General features: G+C 41.2%; 1 protein-coding gene across 2 annotated transcripts in view; it reads right to left on the bottom strand.

The window, feature by feature from the left end:
• Positions 1-1374: 1374 nt before the first annotated feature.
• The window catches only part of SFMBT1 (Scm like with four mbt domains 1), a 72493-nt gene continuing 57808 nt past the window's right edge, over positions 1375-16059 (bottom strand). For both annotated transcript variants that reach the window (XM_041426035.1, XM_041426038.1), the window contains exons 13-21: positions 15397-15439; positions 14444-14508; positions 12879-13018; positions 10895-11004; positions 9059-9234; positions 8162-8340; positions 7785-8030; positions 7432-7560; positions 1375-6735 (exon numbers count right to left, since the gene is read on the bottom strand). In XM_041426035.1, coding sequence (XP_041281969.1) covers positions 6595-6735; positions 7432-7560; positions 7785-8030; positions 8162-8340; positions 9059-9234; positions 10895-11004; positions 12879-13018; positions 14444-14508; positions 15397-15439 — 1229 coding nt within the window. In that variant the 3' untranslated portion in view covers positions 1375-6594. The remainder of the gene's footprint in view (positions 6736-7431; positions 7561-7784; positions 8031-8161; positions 8341-9058; positions 9235-10894; positions 11005-12878; positions 13019-14443; positions 14509-15396; positions 15440-16059) is intronic.

The following is a 16059-nucleotide window of genomic DNA, read 5'->3' on the forward strand; positions in this document are numbered from 1 at the left end:
CAGTGATTTTTCTGATTTTTAGGCTGTGTCATAAATGTCTGGAAGTTGCAGCTAGAAAAAGAAATGCTCTCAGCTCTCTGTCCTAGAGAGCACACAGCCAAAATGCTCTGTCCAGTGCCTCTGGCCCCAGGTCAGCACTCTTCTGCTCCGAGCTGCCAAAAGCAAGAGCTCAGGAAAGGAAAGAGTTACCTAACAGAAAAGACACGGACCAAAGCAGGTTGCTTTTTCTCCCCCTTGCACACAGGTGGTAATAGCCATCAAGCACTGCATTTGCAACCTGGACTTGACCTATTTGCTTGTGGCCCAGGGTGGTTTTTTAGCTTTCACAGCTGCTGCTAAACATTAGACATCCCACACACGTGCCTGACCTTAACCCCAATACTGGTTAAAGATTTACCTAATACTATTTACACACCAAACCTCTGTTTCAGACATGAATCTGGAAACATAACTCAAAGAGCTTATGCCTCATGTTACTCCATATTCCATGCTTTATACCAGATCATTCCCCCAAAATGCCTCTTGAAGGGTTTCATCTCACCATGACTCCTATAAGCCCTTCTGAAACCTGTGGCAGACAAATCATTGCCTCCTGCTATGTACTATTCACAAGCCTTCAGATTTCTCTCAAGCAGACAGTGGTCTGTGAAGGCAAGTAGAAGATTTTTGTTAAATCCTACATATTTATAGAGGTCTAAAGACAGTGTTAAGCAAATCAGTTTCATCCCACTCCTATGCATTTTCTGCACCCAGTATAAAATCAGCTCAAGGTAACTGAAGTGCAGCCAAGAAACAAGTGCTGAGTACAATCTGTTGCAATGCCAAGTAAGGAAACAAGAACTTTGCAAGGCAAAGTTTTCTGAAATATCTCATGTTATTCAGAGGAAGCAAAGCCAGCCAGTTTTAAAATTTCAGCTTGCTGGGATAGCAGTAACCTTTACAAAACCATCCAGGAGCTGCAGAACATGCAAGGTTTGCAGTGGATTGTATCAAGCAGCTTCCAAGGCTCGAAGAAGGCAATAAGAGAAAATTACTCCAATTTGTAGGTCCTGTCCTCAGCTCTTGTGTATTAATTGGATTCAGCATCCTGTGAAACAAAACCTGTTACCTTAGAAGAAGCTTTGATAAAGAGGACTCCTGCATTTGAGGGAACTGAATAAACCCAATCAAGCTCTTCAACATGAAGCCTCTCCAAGTAGTATTTATGTGGCATTTACCTTGTATGCAAGTAATGGAACATGCCAGACAACTTTCCACAGTTTTCCAAGATGGAAAATTGCTCATGATCATCAGCAGTATTTATAATATTGATACCAAAGTCATCAGTAACAGTTTAAGTATCTTTTTTAATTTTCTTACAACCACTTAAAACTGTCATATAACACAAACTTTTGTACACTATTTACAGACAAAACAAGTAAAATATCCATCCAAAATATTTTTTAAAAAAATCCTCTGATTAAATTGTTACACCTGCTCAAACAATGGTGGGACTTAATAGGCATATTTACTTGTGCATGTTTCTCTTCCATGTAGTACTTCAGTCTCACTGCATATATATTTTTTCTTTTAAAAGATAAAGAAAGATAAAACAAGCAGAAGGGACACAACACAATATGCATTTAAATCTTTGTTTAAGAACAAGCAGCTAATTAAAAAAGGCAAAATACAGGAAAAGTGCATCAGTTCCAATGAGTTAGTATAAGAAAGAGGCCCACAGGTGTGGAGCTGGCACCCTTTTGGGTAGAGATTCCTAGAAGACCTCTGATTGTCTATAGAGATTATTTAAAATTTATTTTAAACAGAAATAAAATTAAAAAAAAAAAAAGAAATTAAAAAGGAGAGGAGAAACATGACACCTCCAGATTTTTTTGTTTGTTTTGCCATGAGGTTTCTTGGAAACTGGTGCTCAACAACTTTCAGAGTGGGTGGGAATTCCTTTGTGCCCGGAGCTCAGTGCAGACCCCGTGCCACGAGCTGTCCCCAAGCCCCAGAGCTGCTCCCACTGTTTGTGCTAAGTCACTCAGACCCACTGCCTTGGAGCTCTGTCAGCACAAGACCTGCTTGCTTCCGTGGCTTAAAGCTGAGCCAAACGCTGCTGGCTGGGCACCTGGACTGAGCAACTTTGTCTTCTCATCAAAAGTCCACTTGCACGTCCGGTGCATTTCAGAAGAGATACCACCAAAATGACCATGGAGACAAAGTGTCACTAAACTCATTTTCGTTGTGTTTCATACAGATTGGTATTTTGGTTTTACTATAATAAAAGAGGCTTGTTGTCTCTGGTGTTCCCAAGTCCCATTGCAATCCTTCACCCAAAAGGCTGCCTTTGAAAACAAGGCTACATGCATGTTTGGGGAAGGGCAGCAGCAATCTGAAACCAGGGGTCAGCACACAATCCCTCGGAAGGGGAGCCTTCATCCTACATCTGAAGTCTCCTGACCCAGCCCATGTCTTTGTGCTTAGTTACTTTTAGGTAATCTGAGCTCACAGGAGGCAGTAACCAGGCTGACACTTTGTGACAGGACTGGTTAAGGAGTAGCTTTGTACAGGATCATATTTTTGGCTTTCTGGTAAGGCTACTTCATCTAGTAACAACAGATTTGGTTCAAAGGTATCCAGTCTCCAGCTCGAGCTCGATAGTTTTGAAGCCTATTCCATTACATTCAAAAATCTCACAAGCCACTGGGCTTTCTGCTAACAAAGTACCAAGGCTTGTACTTCACACAGAAGAATGGAGTGCTCAGTCCAATTGACTGTAAATATATTTACACTTCTGTGGACCTAGCAGCTAAGTACTCCTTCCCGCCTTTAAAGCATCACTGGAATAAAGAACAAACACTAGCAAATCCTAAAACAACAACAAAATACTGCTAAAAGTTGTGACAGAGAATGTAATCTTTAAAACCACTCCCAAACTCTGTATGTACTGTTTCCATTAACCCCAGGAGAGACTGCAAACACTCCTGGAGTTCTATACAATACAGAAATTAATCTGCCTTTTATTTCATTCCTCAAAGAGGAACTTTCAGAAACGTTTAGAGATAGGAAAAAAGTAGTCTTCATTCACCAAGATCAGTGCTGTACCTCTCCTCTCCTGGAAGGACTGCTTTCAGTTTAGGATGGACTGCAAGCTGCTTGTGCTTTGGGAATAATTCTACCACATTAAACCTCCATGGCATTTCTGGAGGTCAAATACTTCTCTGTTACAGAATCCTTGAGTTGGTGCAGAAAGCACACAACGGTGACCCAACAAAATCCTCCTGCCTAACAAGGCTGAGCTTAGCACAGTCAAAGTGGTACCACCAGGTTTCTAAAGCTACGATGTGCAAACCCAAGAGTGCACAGTGCATGTGAAAACATGACAAGCAAGAACACAAACCCTCAGTGGGTCAAGCCAAGGGTAAACTCCTGTTACCAGCCACATTAACAGTACACAAAGCTCAGTGGAGAGTTCATTTTCTTGTACTGGAGATATTTGTAGGACATCAGTGCCTTTCTCCTGGACTCCAGCTTTGTGGTACTGTATGGTGAATTATGTGCTAGAGGACAGCACAAACCCCTGAACCCTAAATTACTGCAGTCCCAGCGATTTCTGATGGTGAAACATTGCTGTCACCCAAATCCAAGGTTCAGCCACCAGCTACACAAAATCCAGTTTTAGAGAAACAGAGTGACTAAAGCAGCACGTGAGCTCATTTCAAGTCATATTGGAGTAAGATGAACAAGTGCAGTTGTGTCATCTGCCACACACAGAGAAAGAGGAACTTGAAACAGAGTCAAGTAGAAACACCATCTATCAAGATAAAGTCCCAATTATCCCTTTTAAATCCAGCAATAAAACAGAGTGCATTTTTTTTTCCAGGAAACAGAGTGTACAGTACCCGTGTGCAGCATAAAAACATTTCACAAATAATGAAAACATCCCTTTTGAAAATCTCAACAAAAATAGATCCCATTGGGACCAGACTGTCAGTGCCTCCCAAAACAAGGCAGAAAAATCCAGCCTATAAAACATGCCAAAGGTGACCAGTGAGTATCCCACTAATGGCTGAAACTGCTGACTGCTTTATTTACTGAGAAAAGGAAGTATGACATTTGTATTTAAAACCCCAGGCACCATGATAACAGGTCCACTAAATGACACGTTCAGCTCTGTTCTCTCCTGACAACTACTTAAAAAGACATCTATCTGTCCATGGGGAAAGGTGGAAGCAACATCTCTTGGCTGTGCAGGTCAACCCTGCCAGGCATCAGGACAACAGAACTCTGGGAATTCTACTGCACTGACCCAAAAGCATCATCTTCTAGCCCAGAAGTTCTCTGTTGGTCAAATTTCTCAAGACAAGATACTGACAGCAAAGCAGCAGTGTTTCTTTAGAAATTTTTTCAAGCCTAATGGCTTATGAATGAGTTTGTCCTCAGGGACTGGAGTACAGGCAGATGATCTAAGCACAATATGAAGAGCCAAAACATCCATTTATGGGCCACATATCTGATGTAAGGAGGAAAAAGGGACACTTTGATTTCAATTTAATTGTGTCTTCACACTCTGCTTACAATGTGGGAGAAAAATTGTCCTAGCTACACAGTGCCCTCCCTCAGGAATATTCAGCTAATAAATAATCTGACATTTACAGTTTGATTCTGGAATGAAAAATAAAGTATCTGATTTTAATAATTGTGTGAATAGTTCTGCCTTGACTAGGCAGTTACTCTAAGGGGCAAAAGCCACCACCCCCAGTTACTGAGCTCTGCTTTTCACTGGAGGCAGCTCCCCCTCAACACCAACGCGGCAGGTAAAGTCACAGGCTGTGCCAACTCAGCTCTCAGCCTACAGACCACATCCTTGCTGAATCCTGCAGCTCACAGCTTTGGAATGGCCAATCACACTGGGCCTAAGGGACACTCCAAACATTCCATTTGACCAGAGGTCATCAGAACCCAATAACTGCATCTTTCCCAAACCCATTCCTGCAGCAAGCACCTTCCTAACTCACATGCATTGGTAGGCCAGGGGCTTCCTGCAGAGATGGATTTGAACAGGACAGAAAGGAGCAGAGCTGCACACATCCAGCTCCTGCCTGTGCTCCTCCAAACACTCTGGGAACAGGCAGAGTGAATGAATGCAAGCCAGCTGAAACTCAGCACTGATGTGATGCAGATCTTGAGCCTGATGTGAGTTTCCCCACACCTTTAATGGAAGTAATGTAAGCCCTGTTACTCCAAGTGCAAAGCACTGGCCTACAGCAAGTGGCTGATTGGGTTTTATTACCATAGAAAATTAAAATCAGCAGTTCATCCTACTGCGAGTCTACTGATGGAACTAAGATGTCCCACTGGTCCTCTTCCTTTTCTGTAATAAAAGCACACAAATCCCTTGCCAACCCACCAAATTTTCCTCAACTCTGATCCTGAGCATCTGTAGATAGTTAAAAATACAAAGTCAAGCTCCTAAGAGTTTCCAGAATGCAAACACTGGCAGAGCTATGTTGCAGTCCTCTACTGATTGCAGTTTCCTTAGTGTATTCTCTAAATAGATGTTCAGGTAGCAAAGCAAAAGTCTGCTGACAGGCTCTATGTACATGGCCCAATTGTTTGCTAGAAGAAAAAGGAAATAACTTCATACAATAAAGAAAAAAAATAAATCTGACAACCCAAATATAGAAAATGCAGAGGCACTTTCTCTTTCCTTCTTTATGTCCTACAGCCTGCCTGTAAGAGAAGTGCAAAATAATTCAGTTTTCTGACATCAGAAAAAAAGAAACATCCAGGTTATGCCTACAGAAGTTTCAGCTAAAGCTTTGGAACAGAAGCTGACATTGGTTTGCACTCTGGACGTGCCCATAGAAGCCAGACTGCTGTGCAGCCACAGACCACGTGTCCAGAAAGAGCAGTTCCCTCCCTTTTTAGTTCATCACTTCTACTGTTCAGGCTACAGAGGTAGTAAAAACAAAAAACCAACAACAGTGAAACAAATCAAAATAAACAAAAAAAACCCCCAAACTTCAAAAGGAACCACACTCTTGCTATACTGTACATTCAGAACCCTGTGGCCACATTGTTGTCCTAACAATGAACAAATTCATTAAAAATCTCAACATTAACACACGAATGTGCAAAGAACACATTCCAAAGTCAGTGCTGTGGTAAAGCAAGTGTTCATCCACAGGGAGGGCAGGGGATTCTGTGAAACATCAGGGACAGAAAGGTTATTTCTGGCAGCCTACATGCGAACGTAAACAGGATCCGTTTCTCCTTTTAAAGTTCCGTGCCAACAGAACTATTGAAATGTCATTTCCCACAAGAGGAGACTTTTCTGTCATCATTAAAAAATACATTAAAAAAAGGGAACCATAGAGCAAGAGACTATTGTGTTCCCAAGCTGGCAGCTGGTAGAGTAGCCCCTGTGTTTGCATTGGCATTTTGCTCCAGATGTTGTGTTCCTTCTGTTGAAATAGAAAAAATAGAGGCTGACACACACCCTTAGGTCACCAGGGCCTCAGTTTAAGTTCATTTGGCTTTACTTGCTAGAGAGGAAGGAGCATGTTTTTGTAGTTGTGCTTCAAAGGTCCACTTCAACTTGGCTGCTCCTCAGTTTGCAAACTGCTGGTAGAAGGCAAGTTTGACCCTCTCAATGTGATGGCAGAGTTTAATAGCTGGTCCAAGCTTCAAGTCCATGCACTCCTGAACAGTGGGCAGGGTCAGCAGCAGCAGTGCCTGGCCATCGATTTCCTGTCAGAAGACAAAAATTCCAGAGTGACTTTTTTGTTATTCTCTCTGCTCCTTCAGCTTTGACTTGCTGTAATTTCAGATTTGTGACCGTTTGTGAATTACATGTTTCTTTCATGTTCCCCCAGGCAGCTTAAAAATCTCTCTCACACACAACAAATTAACTCCTTTCTTAAAATGCCAGCTCAAATCCACTCAGGCACAGACTCTCAGGAGATTCTACTGTAAAAAATACAACCCAACAAAAGAAATAAAGGGAATTTCATGCAGAAAGTAATTTTAACCAACCACTGCTTCTTTCTGTAGAAATAGTGGTTCCACAAGGTGAAGTACATCTGGAACATCCACCACTACAAACCACCCTAACCATTAGTTCTAATAGTACAGTTTTAATAGACACTGGTTTTATGGCAAATTTTAACCAAGATGCAAATAAAATGTTGATTCTTGTCATGGTGCTTAGTTGTAGGCATTATTGTTAGTTTTAGGATTCAGACACTCTGCAGACCAAAATATCCTTCCTCCAGCAGTGAGAAACCTGAAATCTGGTCATTCCCTGAACTCTCCTCTCAAACTGCTGCAGGTTGCACAAGTGGTTTTTTTTCCCTCAGAACACTATTAAAAAAATTTTATTTCTGACTCCTTAAGGGACAAGAAGCTAAGTGACAGATTCAACATTCAACAGACAGAAAATGATACCTGATCAAGGAAAATCCTTGCCAGGGGAGCACAGTCAGTGGATTTGAGGAATCGTACCACATCAGCCACGCTCCATTCCAGAGGGTTACTGTCCAGCTGCAGCTTCTCAGCAACTTCCATCTTTATGTCCTAGACAAGCCAAAAGATTCCCCAAATATCACATATGCTTAGTCTTTATCACAGTCCTATGACCCAAGCATGACAAACATCAAGGACTTTAATTATTCTGTAGAGTTTTCACAACGCCCTTCATGGGGAAACAGAGAACACACATATTGTGGTTAACACTCTCAAGATTTTGGTGCTTGCTCAGCAGGGAGCAAGCCAGGGCAGAAGTCTACATTCCAAGTTACCTTTGGTGAAGGAGGTTTATTTTCATCATCAGAAAAGGAGAAGGTCCTGAGCTTCCTCTTCCGCTTGTCTCGGTCCTGAGCCAGGGAATGAGACAGCTCACTCTGGGTGGGAGATGATGATAGGGATTTCTTCTCTGACACCTCTGATTCTTCCAGCAGCTCATCTTGGTGCTCCGAGGTGCTGTCCTCAGTCAGAGACTCTTCATCCACCTCATCCTGGTCATCCTCCTCTTCTGCCCCACTGCCCTGAAGAGTTAGGAAAAAAGAAAAAAAAGGAACTGTAACCCCAAAGTTACAAGCAACTAACGTTTGCTGTTTCAAATGAAGCAGTCAAAGATCACATCCCAGATCTGGGAATGCTGCTGGCAGTGTCCTACCTGGGGAGATCCAGCTGGAGTGTTATCCACGGACGTAGAAGAACGTTTTTTCTTATGAACAAAGAAATGTTTTCGTCTCTTCCGTCTTTTATTTGGTTTCTTCATGGCTACTTCCAGGTTGCTGTGGCCACCCGGGGGCCGACCTATCCGCTTGTTTTTCCGCTTTCCATAATAGTGTGCTACCAGGACAGAAGAAAGGAGCACAGTGCTGAAATGCACCTTCATCATAGTTATGCTTGCCCCTCACCAGGACTGGAAAATCAGTAGAAGGACACTTCCCAACAGGAATCCCAGTTCTGCAAAACTTCAAAGTCAGAATGTCTGTATTTTCCACTTCAATTTGGTTTAAGGAGCAAGAGTTACTGATCAGTTTTGTTTGCCCTGTAAAGATTTACTTCCTCCATCTCTGGGAAGTCCCCAAATGATCCTGTTTTATACAAAAATTATCAAAGACTCGGTCCAATTTAATAGTGCTTTTTATGATGATTTGTAGTTTTTAAACACGGCCTCAATGCACTGTTTGTTCTCACAGTGTCAAATGGTTAAAGCCAGTCTACAAAAACACTAAAAATTAAGAAAAGAGCTTGAAGGTGTTACATTTTTTCCCCCCACAAATTGGTAAAAGCAATTATAATGCCAGTTAAATTACAATGTTAGTCAGTTCTTGTTCCAAAAGTTGTTTTCAAAAGATAAAGTTTTAAGCACACAACAGAAGTTAAGCCATGGTTCTACCACTTAATTCAGAATGAAATTTTTCTCCCCTACACACTGGAACATGAATATTTTGTAGGCCTCTCTTATGTAGTGCTTGAGCTGCTCCTTCTGGAGTCCAAGTCAAAAGAAACTAAAATACAACACTCCAACGTCTACCTTGATGTGGATTGGGGAACTACTCACTGTATTTTGTCTTTGTCAGGACAGAGCAGTTCTCTGAACACTTATCCAGCACCATCTGAGGGCCAAAGAGGTTTGGACAACATTCCAGCTTGATGCAAGTTTTCCTGCAGAAATCTGCCACCCGGTCTGCCGTCCTCACAACCTCCACGGTCGCACGGTAGCTCTTGCCTTTGTACCTAGCATTGAAAATACAGGCATAATGAGGAATCTTCTCATTACCAGGATAAAGGGACTTCATTGAAAGGTGTACAAAAATACTGAGATCAAACTGAGAAATAATATGAGCAATGATGGACTTTATGGACTGCCAAGTCCAGGAAACAGGAGTTCCTGTCTCTTCTGTCAGATCCCCAAGTAAAGAAAATCCATCAGAGAAGTGGCTGCAGTACCAAACACAGCAACGCTGCCCCATCAAAAACTACAAAACACCATCTGAGGGGACTGTCCCACAGTTGAAATATTTTCTTTTCTTTGTTCACAGATAGTTTGCTCTCTCTTTGCTTTTATGGGACTGCAGAAATGCCCACTGTGACATGGACAGCTGGTTCTTCAAACCAAGGCTGAGAGCACACACTGAACTCATTCAGGTAACAGCAGACAGCTCTTGGTGAGCCTTTCTGTGCTCATCCTATGGAGGCAAGGGGACCCCTGCCACATTTCCAGTCAGCTTTTGTCCAGCTGCTGAACAATTCCCTGGGACAGTCACTTGCATGACTCTACATACTGCTCCTGTTTGATTTAAATGAAGAAATTATTCCTTTTTGTTCACCAACATTGCCATTACTCTGAAAGAGCTGCACTGTGCAATATCTGCCAGAGCTGCTCAGCATTTCTGCTTTGTCCTCCCAGCACAGCTACAAGCATGTGCTGTTATCTACCAGAGATGTTTCAGGCCTGCAAGTACCTAGGTAATACCTTATAAAAACCAGCTGTATCACCATAGTCCAGATATCCCTGGTGTCACTACTGTGGCAAAAGAAAGCAAACAGCAACTTCATCGAGACTAAACAAATATTTTTTCTTTATTCTTCAGCTACACCTTCTATTTACACTAACCTTTGTCATCTTTCTATTGCCCAATTCAGAGCAGTTCTCCAATATATGGAAAGATGCCTTTTTATACGTGAAACTGACCCAACAAAAGAATTACTGACACGTTCAAAATTATGTAGGAAAGTGTGCAGTGGCACATTGGGAAAATCTAATCTCTAATATGCAAACACAGTGACCTAATTACAAAACCATCCCTAGACTATAAAGGAATATCTGGACTTATCAAATATATGCAAATATGTTCACTGCTCTTTTCCTAGCTGTAAAAGCAATCTTGCAAAGAAGCTTCAACCCAAAAAGCTCAGCAGGAAAACTGGGAGTGCTTTAGGGTAGACTGCTGTAGAAAGACATCCATGTCAGGCCATTTCAAAGCTCCTAATTTTATTTCTGAAGAATCTTTTTCCACTAAGAAATTTGTGTGGAAATGCCTGAGAAGCTTCCCAAGCAGCACACGTTTTTGCTTTAAAACACTGACAATTATCTTCAGGTGAATTAAATAACCTTAAACCTCACCCACAGGTCTGTCACTACAATATTGTAGCAGTGCAACACCAGCCTCTAGCTGCTCACATAGCAGAGTACACAGCCATATTATGGAGCATTAAAATCACATGCACTCCACCAGAACTCGTAAAGAAATTTATAAAGAATTCAACACTTAATGGCTGCTGGCATCTTGATATGCTCTAAGCGATTTTTCCTTCCCTGAAATGGACGCTAAAGCACAGCCTGCAGAGAACAGCTACTGGGACTGAGGAGCCAGGGAACAGGACAAGAATTTACTTGGCCTTTAGGGTCTCTCCATGGCCATGCCAGGCAGCCTCTTCATCCAGCTGCAGCTCTCGCAGGACACGGCTGGGTTTGTAGGCGGCGTTGATCAATAAAGTGAGAACCTACAGCACGGGAGGGAAGAGCAGAAAACACATGCAAGTTATTTGTACAATAAATCTGTTTTAAAGTGCCAGGGCAGAATAGGAAATTACTCCTATTCATCCAAATTATCTAGCATCAAAGCACTCATTCACAGCAGGATTACAGACACCTCCTGACAGTGCCAAAATGAACACTGAGAGCAGCCAACACTTTGGGCCTTCCCAGCCCTCAGAATTCGTCTGCAGAGTCACGAGTGTATCCAGCAATTTCCAAGTCATTGCCCTTGAATTACACATCACTAAATTAATGCCTGGGGCTGAGAACTCCCAAACTTACATAACCTTGGCTAAATCTGAGCGATTATCTTAAAGATTGTGTGTCATGTGAAGATGTGCCAAAAAATGCTGCAGGATTTTGTTGCCTGCTAACCTACTGCTTACAACAAAACCGTAGTGCACAATCCTGAAATCTCATCTGTTTTGCTTCCATGAACCATGATAAGGTCTGTATTTTAATAAAATGATAATTTCTCAAGTATTGTAAAGTAACTTGGAAGTTGTGAATAACCTGAAGTTAGTGGGGGATAGTACAAAATGTGCGCTCTAATTGTACTTTTTATGCTTACTATGTGCTTATTCCAAATCATTCCCAACTGGGTGCATAACAACCTTGACATTACAAATTTGCAGTTTTATTGCTACTAATGGAGTAGTCCAGAAATCAAAGGAAAGTATTAAATATAATGCAAGCACCAAACTCTCTCTAGGATTCCTACAGTGAGCAAGACTGACAACTGAAAGGAATACAACTGAGCATACTGGCTGAGCTTTCAGCACCACTCAGCACCTGCACATCAGCAGGATTTGTGCACACTTTCTGCTTTCAGGCAATGAAGCAGAGTAAACCTTCAAGATTAAATGAAGCTGCCACAGAATTTCACATTTGCTCTTTTGCCTTTCTTACAATAAAGTACTGAAGCAGGCAGAAAGGATAGGGTACTTTTCTGCATGCAAAATTGGACCTTTTTCAATAGTCTGCTTGATTCTTGAAAACCAGACTCTTGTTTTACAGCATGTCTGCCAGAAAGTCTTTCTTAAGGCCTCTCTCTGTTAAGATATTTGGTAGGGAAGGTAAAAATTCCAGGTATGTTGAGCCAGTTCTTATATATAAAGTGATCATTTCATGACAGCTCAAGTGTGCATATCCAGTTAGTTATGTCTTGGGAAATTTCCAGCCTTTCAGGTCAGATAATAACCACCTCATGATCTTTTTTGAAATTTCAGAAAAATAATTATTACATTGCAGTATCTGTAAATTTGCTGTGAAACATGTTCTGGAGAAGAATTAAAGAAGTAGCATTAAAGAATGGCCTCCTCCTCCCTCAATTACATTAAGAAGCCAAATTGTAATTTCACCTGATCTACACAGATTGTATTCAACTTATAAAGCACAGATAACTCTTTTTATTTCCCAATTACTGAATGTAGTTTGCCATTTTGACTAAGAAAATCTGTATTTCCTCTGTTTTACCATCAACAGTGCAAACCGTAAAGGAATTTTGGGATTATCTCCAGCTAATTTCTGTTAATTAAAATGGAAACATTTATTACAGCTATAAAAAGACACTAACTCCTTTGATTGTGGTAATTACAGGTTATACTGTTTTAACAGAAAATAAAATTCAGCAGTAGAAGGTTGAGTGTTACTTAGATAAATGAGAGGCTTTTACTCTTATCAGCCATTCATAAAACCATTCATGATTTATACTTCATTATATGCAAAAAGACACTCCTTACTTATCATCAGCTTAAACTTCTGAATTACCCATCTGTAATTAGAGAGATGCTCTGCTGTTTAAGATGCACTGCTTTTTGCAGCACATCCATCAGCTCACCTCCTTCAGCACCAGCACACAGTTGCCAGGTCCCACGGACTGGGGGAGCTCTGCAATCCTGCCTTTGTTCAGGTAAGGCCCCGAGAAGCACCGGTGATTGAAGTAGATCTTTGGGCAGCAATACTTGCCATTAATTACCACTGAGAAGTGAGAAATGAGAAAACAAACATTTAAATCACACACTGCAAACGCCCCAGGAAAGAATCTCGCAGTAGGCAACAGTTTATCTGCTGTAAAAAAAGGAGGGAAAAAGTCTTGAATGACAGGGATTTGAGGTAGTTTCTGTGTCACGTTTGCAATGGCACCATTAGTTATTCCACGTTGTCAAAACATTTTTCATACTTCACACCCGTGCTTGCAAATTGTCAAGCCGCAGTAAATAAAGATGGTCATGTATCAGAAAAGAAACATTCCCTCCTGGCTAGTCTGCTGCTTCATGGTATCACACCAGTGAGAACAACAAAGACAATCCCAACTTTTTGGTAGCAGAAGCAGTTCCTACACAGCAATTACAGGTACATTTTCCAGTAAATTTTCTCTCCCCCAAACTTCTGCCACCAGAGAAACTGGCAGTTATTCTCCACTGTTTATGCTGAACTGCAGCATCACACTGTTTTGCATTTTTAGATCCTTTTCCTTTGTTTAGCAAACAAAAGATTCAGCAACTGATAAACTGACCTTTGATTAAGTGACATCAAGCTCTCTCAATCTATTTAATGGTTCAGCATTGTTCAAAATTCAAGTATTAATATATGTTGCAATACACTTATGTACAAAACCAATATTGTTTTACCCAGCAGCGTTGTAGTTTATCTTGAGTGAGCAACACTACCACTTAAAGACTTTAAATTCAGCAGTTGAAAACTGGCAGATAAACAAATGAAGTCAAATTTACATTATGGCTCTATTAAAAGCCAATTAAAATGATAAACAAGGACACATCATTTTTATCTTGCTTTCAGTGAAGCTTCAGATGTGCACTTCACTGTACAGAAAATAGCAGAGGAGGAGGCACTGTGTTGCCAAATGGATGGATCTGTGTGGCTTTCACCAGCAGATGTACTTATTCATCACATTTCTTCTTGAAACAGTTGAGAAAATTATTAGATTTTGCCATCTGGCACACAATGCAGTTTGCTGTTTGAATTGGTTTTGTTTATCACCATGATGAAGTTAACAAAAAAACCCAGAGAGATCTGCTTCCCAAAGCCAGAATCCAACAACTCTGAGCACAGACACAGCACACCTGCTTCTCCCACATTATCAAACTGAACAGCTGACAATACAAGGTCACCTGCACAGTCACAGTGCACATCCAGCTTCACATATCCTCTGCTGGAGGGACAATGTTCTGGTGCAAGAATCTGATTTCCAGGCTTAATGCACATATGAAATGCAGAACACAAGTAACTGCAGGTTTTTGTTTATTTATTTTTGAAGTTCAACAAATCATCAAGGGATGAAAATCTCCAAACCCTTTCCTCCTCTTCCCTCTCCTAACAGGACTGAGCAGGTGAACTCTTACAGGATGTTGCCTTTGTTAGCCTGACCTCCGTGATCAATACCTGAGTCAGAAGAGTTCAGCTCCTGGTTCTTTAGTCCATCATGAACTGTTCTTGAAGATAAAATCCTGAAATTGAAAGAAGGAGGTTGAGAAAAGAGACAGATAGTCATGACAGTCACCTCACTGTTACTAAAACACTATAACACTTTTTTTCCTCAGCTCCAGCCTTATTAACCTGCTTTTCATACCTCCCCTGTTTCACAATAACATGCAGAAACTACCAAATTCCATTTGGAAAGGACTTCTGTCCTGCTACAGCCAGCAGCAACCCTTCCTTGCTTGAAGTCCACGGGGCACCATGGTGACAGACACCTCCAAAGCCACCCACAGGAGTTTACATCCCCTGACTCCTTCTAACTTCACATTTCACAGCACAAGGCAGTGTGCCCTCACCTTATGCATTCTGAAAAAGCTGGATTTGAAACAAAATACACCAAAATGACTCCAGTACTCTGGTAAGGATCCCAACTGCAAAACATGGGGGAACAGTCTGCTCAGTATTTTAGGAGCAACGCAAACACTGGCAGGACTACTGACAGCTCTGGTGTTTGTAAAGCTGTAAGAGTCAATAAAGCCAACTGTGAGCATTCCATGGAGCATTTCTGAGCAGGCTCACAAGACTGAGCTCCACATGCATGACACAGAGTTTCTAGACTAACTGTAGATATGAGTAGAACTCTTCTTTTTACCTGCTTTGGGCCAAATTTCATCTGGGAAGGAACAATTACAAAAAAACAAATTTCAGACTTTCTATCTCCTCTTACTGTAGCGCACAAGGTATTTTTGAACATCAGCAGAATCTACCAGCATTAACACAAATGGACTGTGGAATCTCTCAACCCTCAGTGCAGCTTTTTTGCAAATCTACATCTTCCCTAACACAGCATATTTTCCAATTGAAAAACAAAGAGAAAAAACTCAACAAAAAACAACAGCAAATAACCTGTTACTTACTGTTTCTCTGGTTGAACTACTGCAATTTTTTTCTGCTTGTTTACTGAAAGAAAAAAAAGAGCAAAATATGAGAGGCAAACGAAGCATGTAGAACAATACATATAGAGTGGACTCATTTCTTTAAATTATACAGCAAAAAGGATCTTTGTTCCCATTACTGCAGTGTCAAACAACTGACCCAGCTGCACAAGAGGTACGCTGGCCCAAGTAATTTGAAGAGAACCAGGTTTACTTCAACTTCCATTAAAAATTCTTTAAATCAAGCATGCATATGCCCAGTTTTCTACGAAATTTAACCTTCTGTGTTTCTTTGTTTGTGTCAGAGCCCCTAAACCACCTGTACTACCAGCCAGAAACAGAATGACATGCTTTCTTTTGCAGCACCCAAAGGTTGAGTTCTGCAGCCCAACGTGTCACTTCACTGGCACAGTAAGTTCAGCACTTTAACTTTGAAATGGAATGAAATCAGCTGGTTAGAAACACCAATGACTTAAGCCAATTCCTAGGCAGGAAAACACTGTCGCAACCAAGTCAGTCATTTAGATGATGGGTCCACTTGCTAATTCTGGCTTTCACAAACAGATAGTAAAATAAAACAAGGTAACGCAACATTATGCCTCTTCAGCAATTTCAGGCTTTAGCCTCAACAAACTACTGGATTTT

Source organism: Onychostruthus taczanowskii, unplaced genomic scaffold, assembly GCF_017590055.1.
Source record: "Onychostruthus taczanowskii isolate IOZ18803 unplaced genomic scaffold, ASM1759005v1 scaffold9, whole genome shotgun sequence".
NCBI lineage: Eukaryota > Metazoa > Chordata > Aves > Passeriformes > Passeridae > Onychostruthus > Onychostruthus taczanowskii.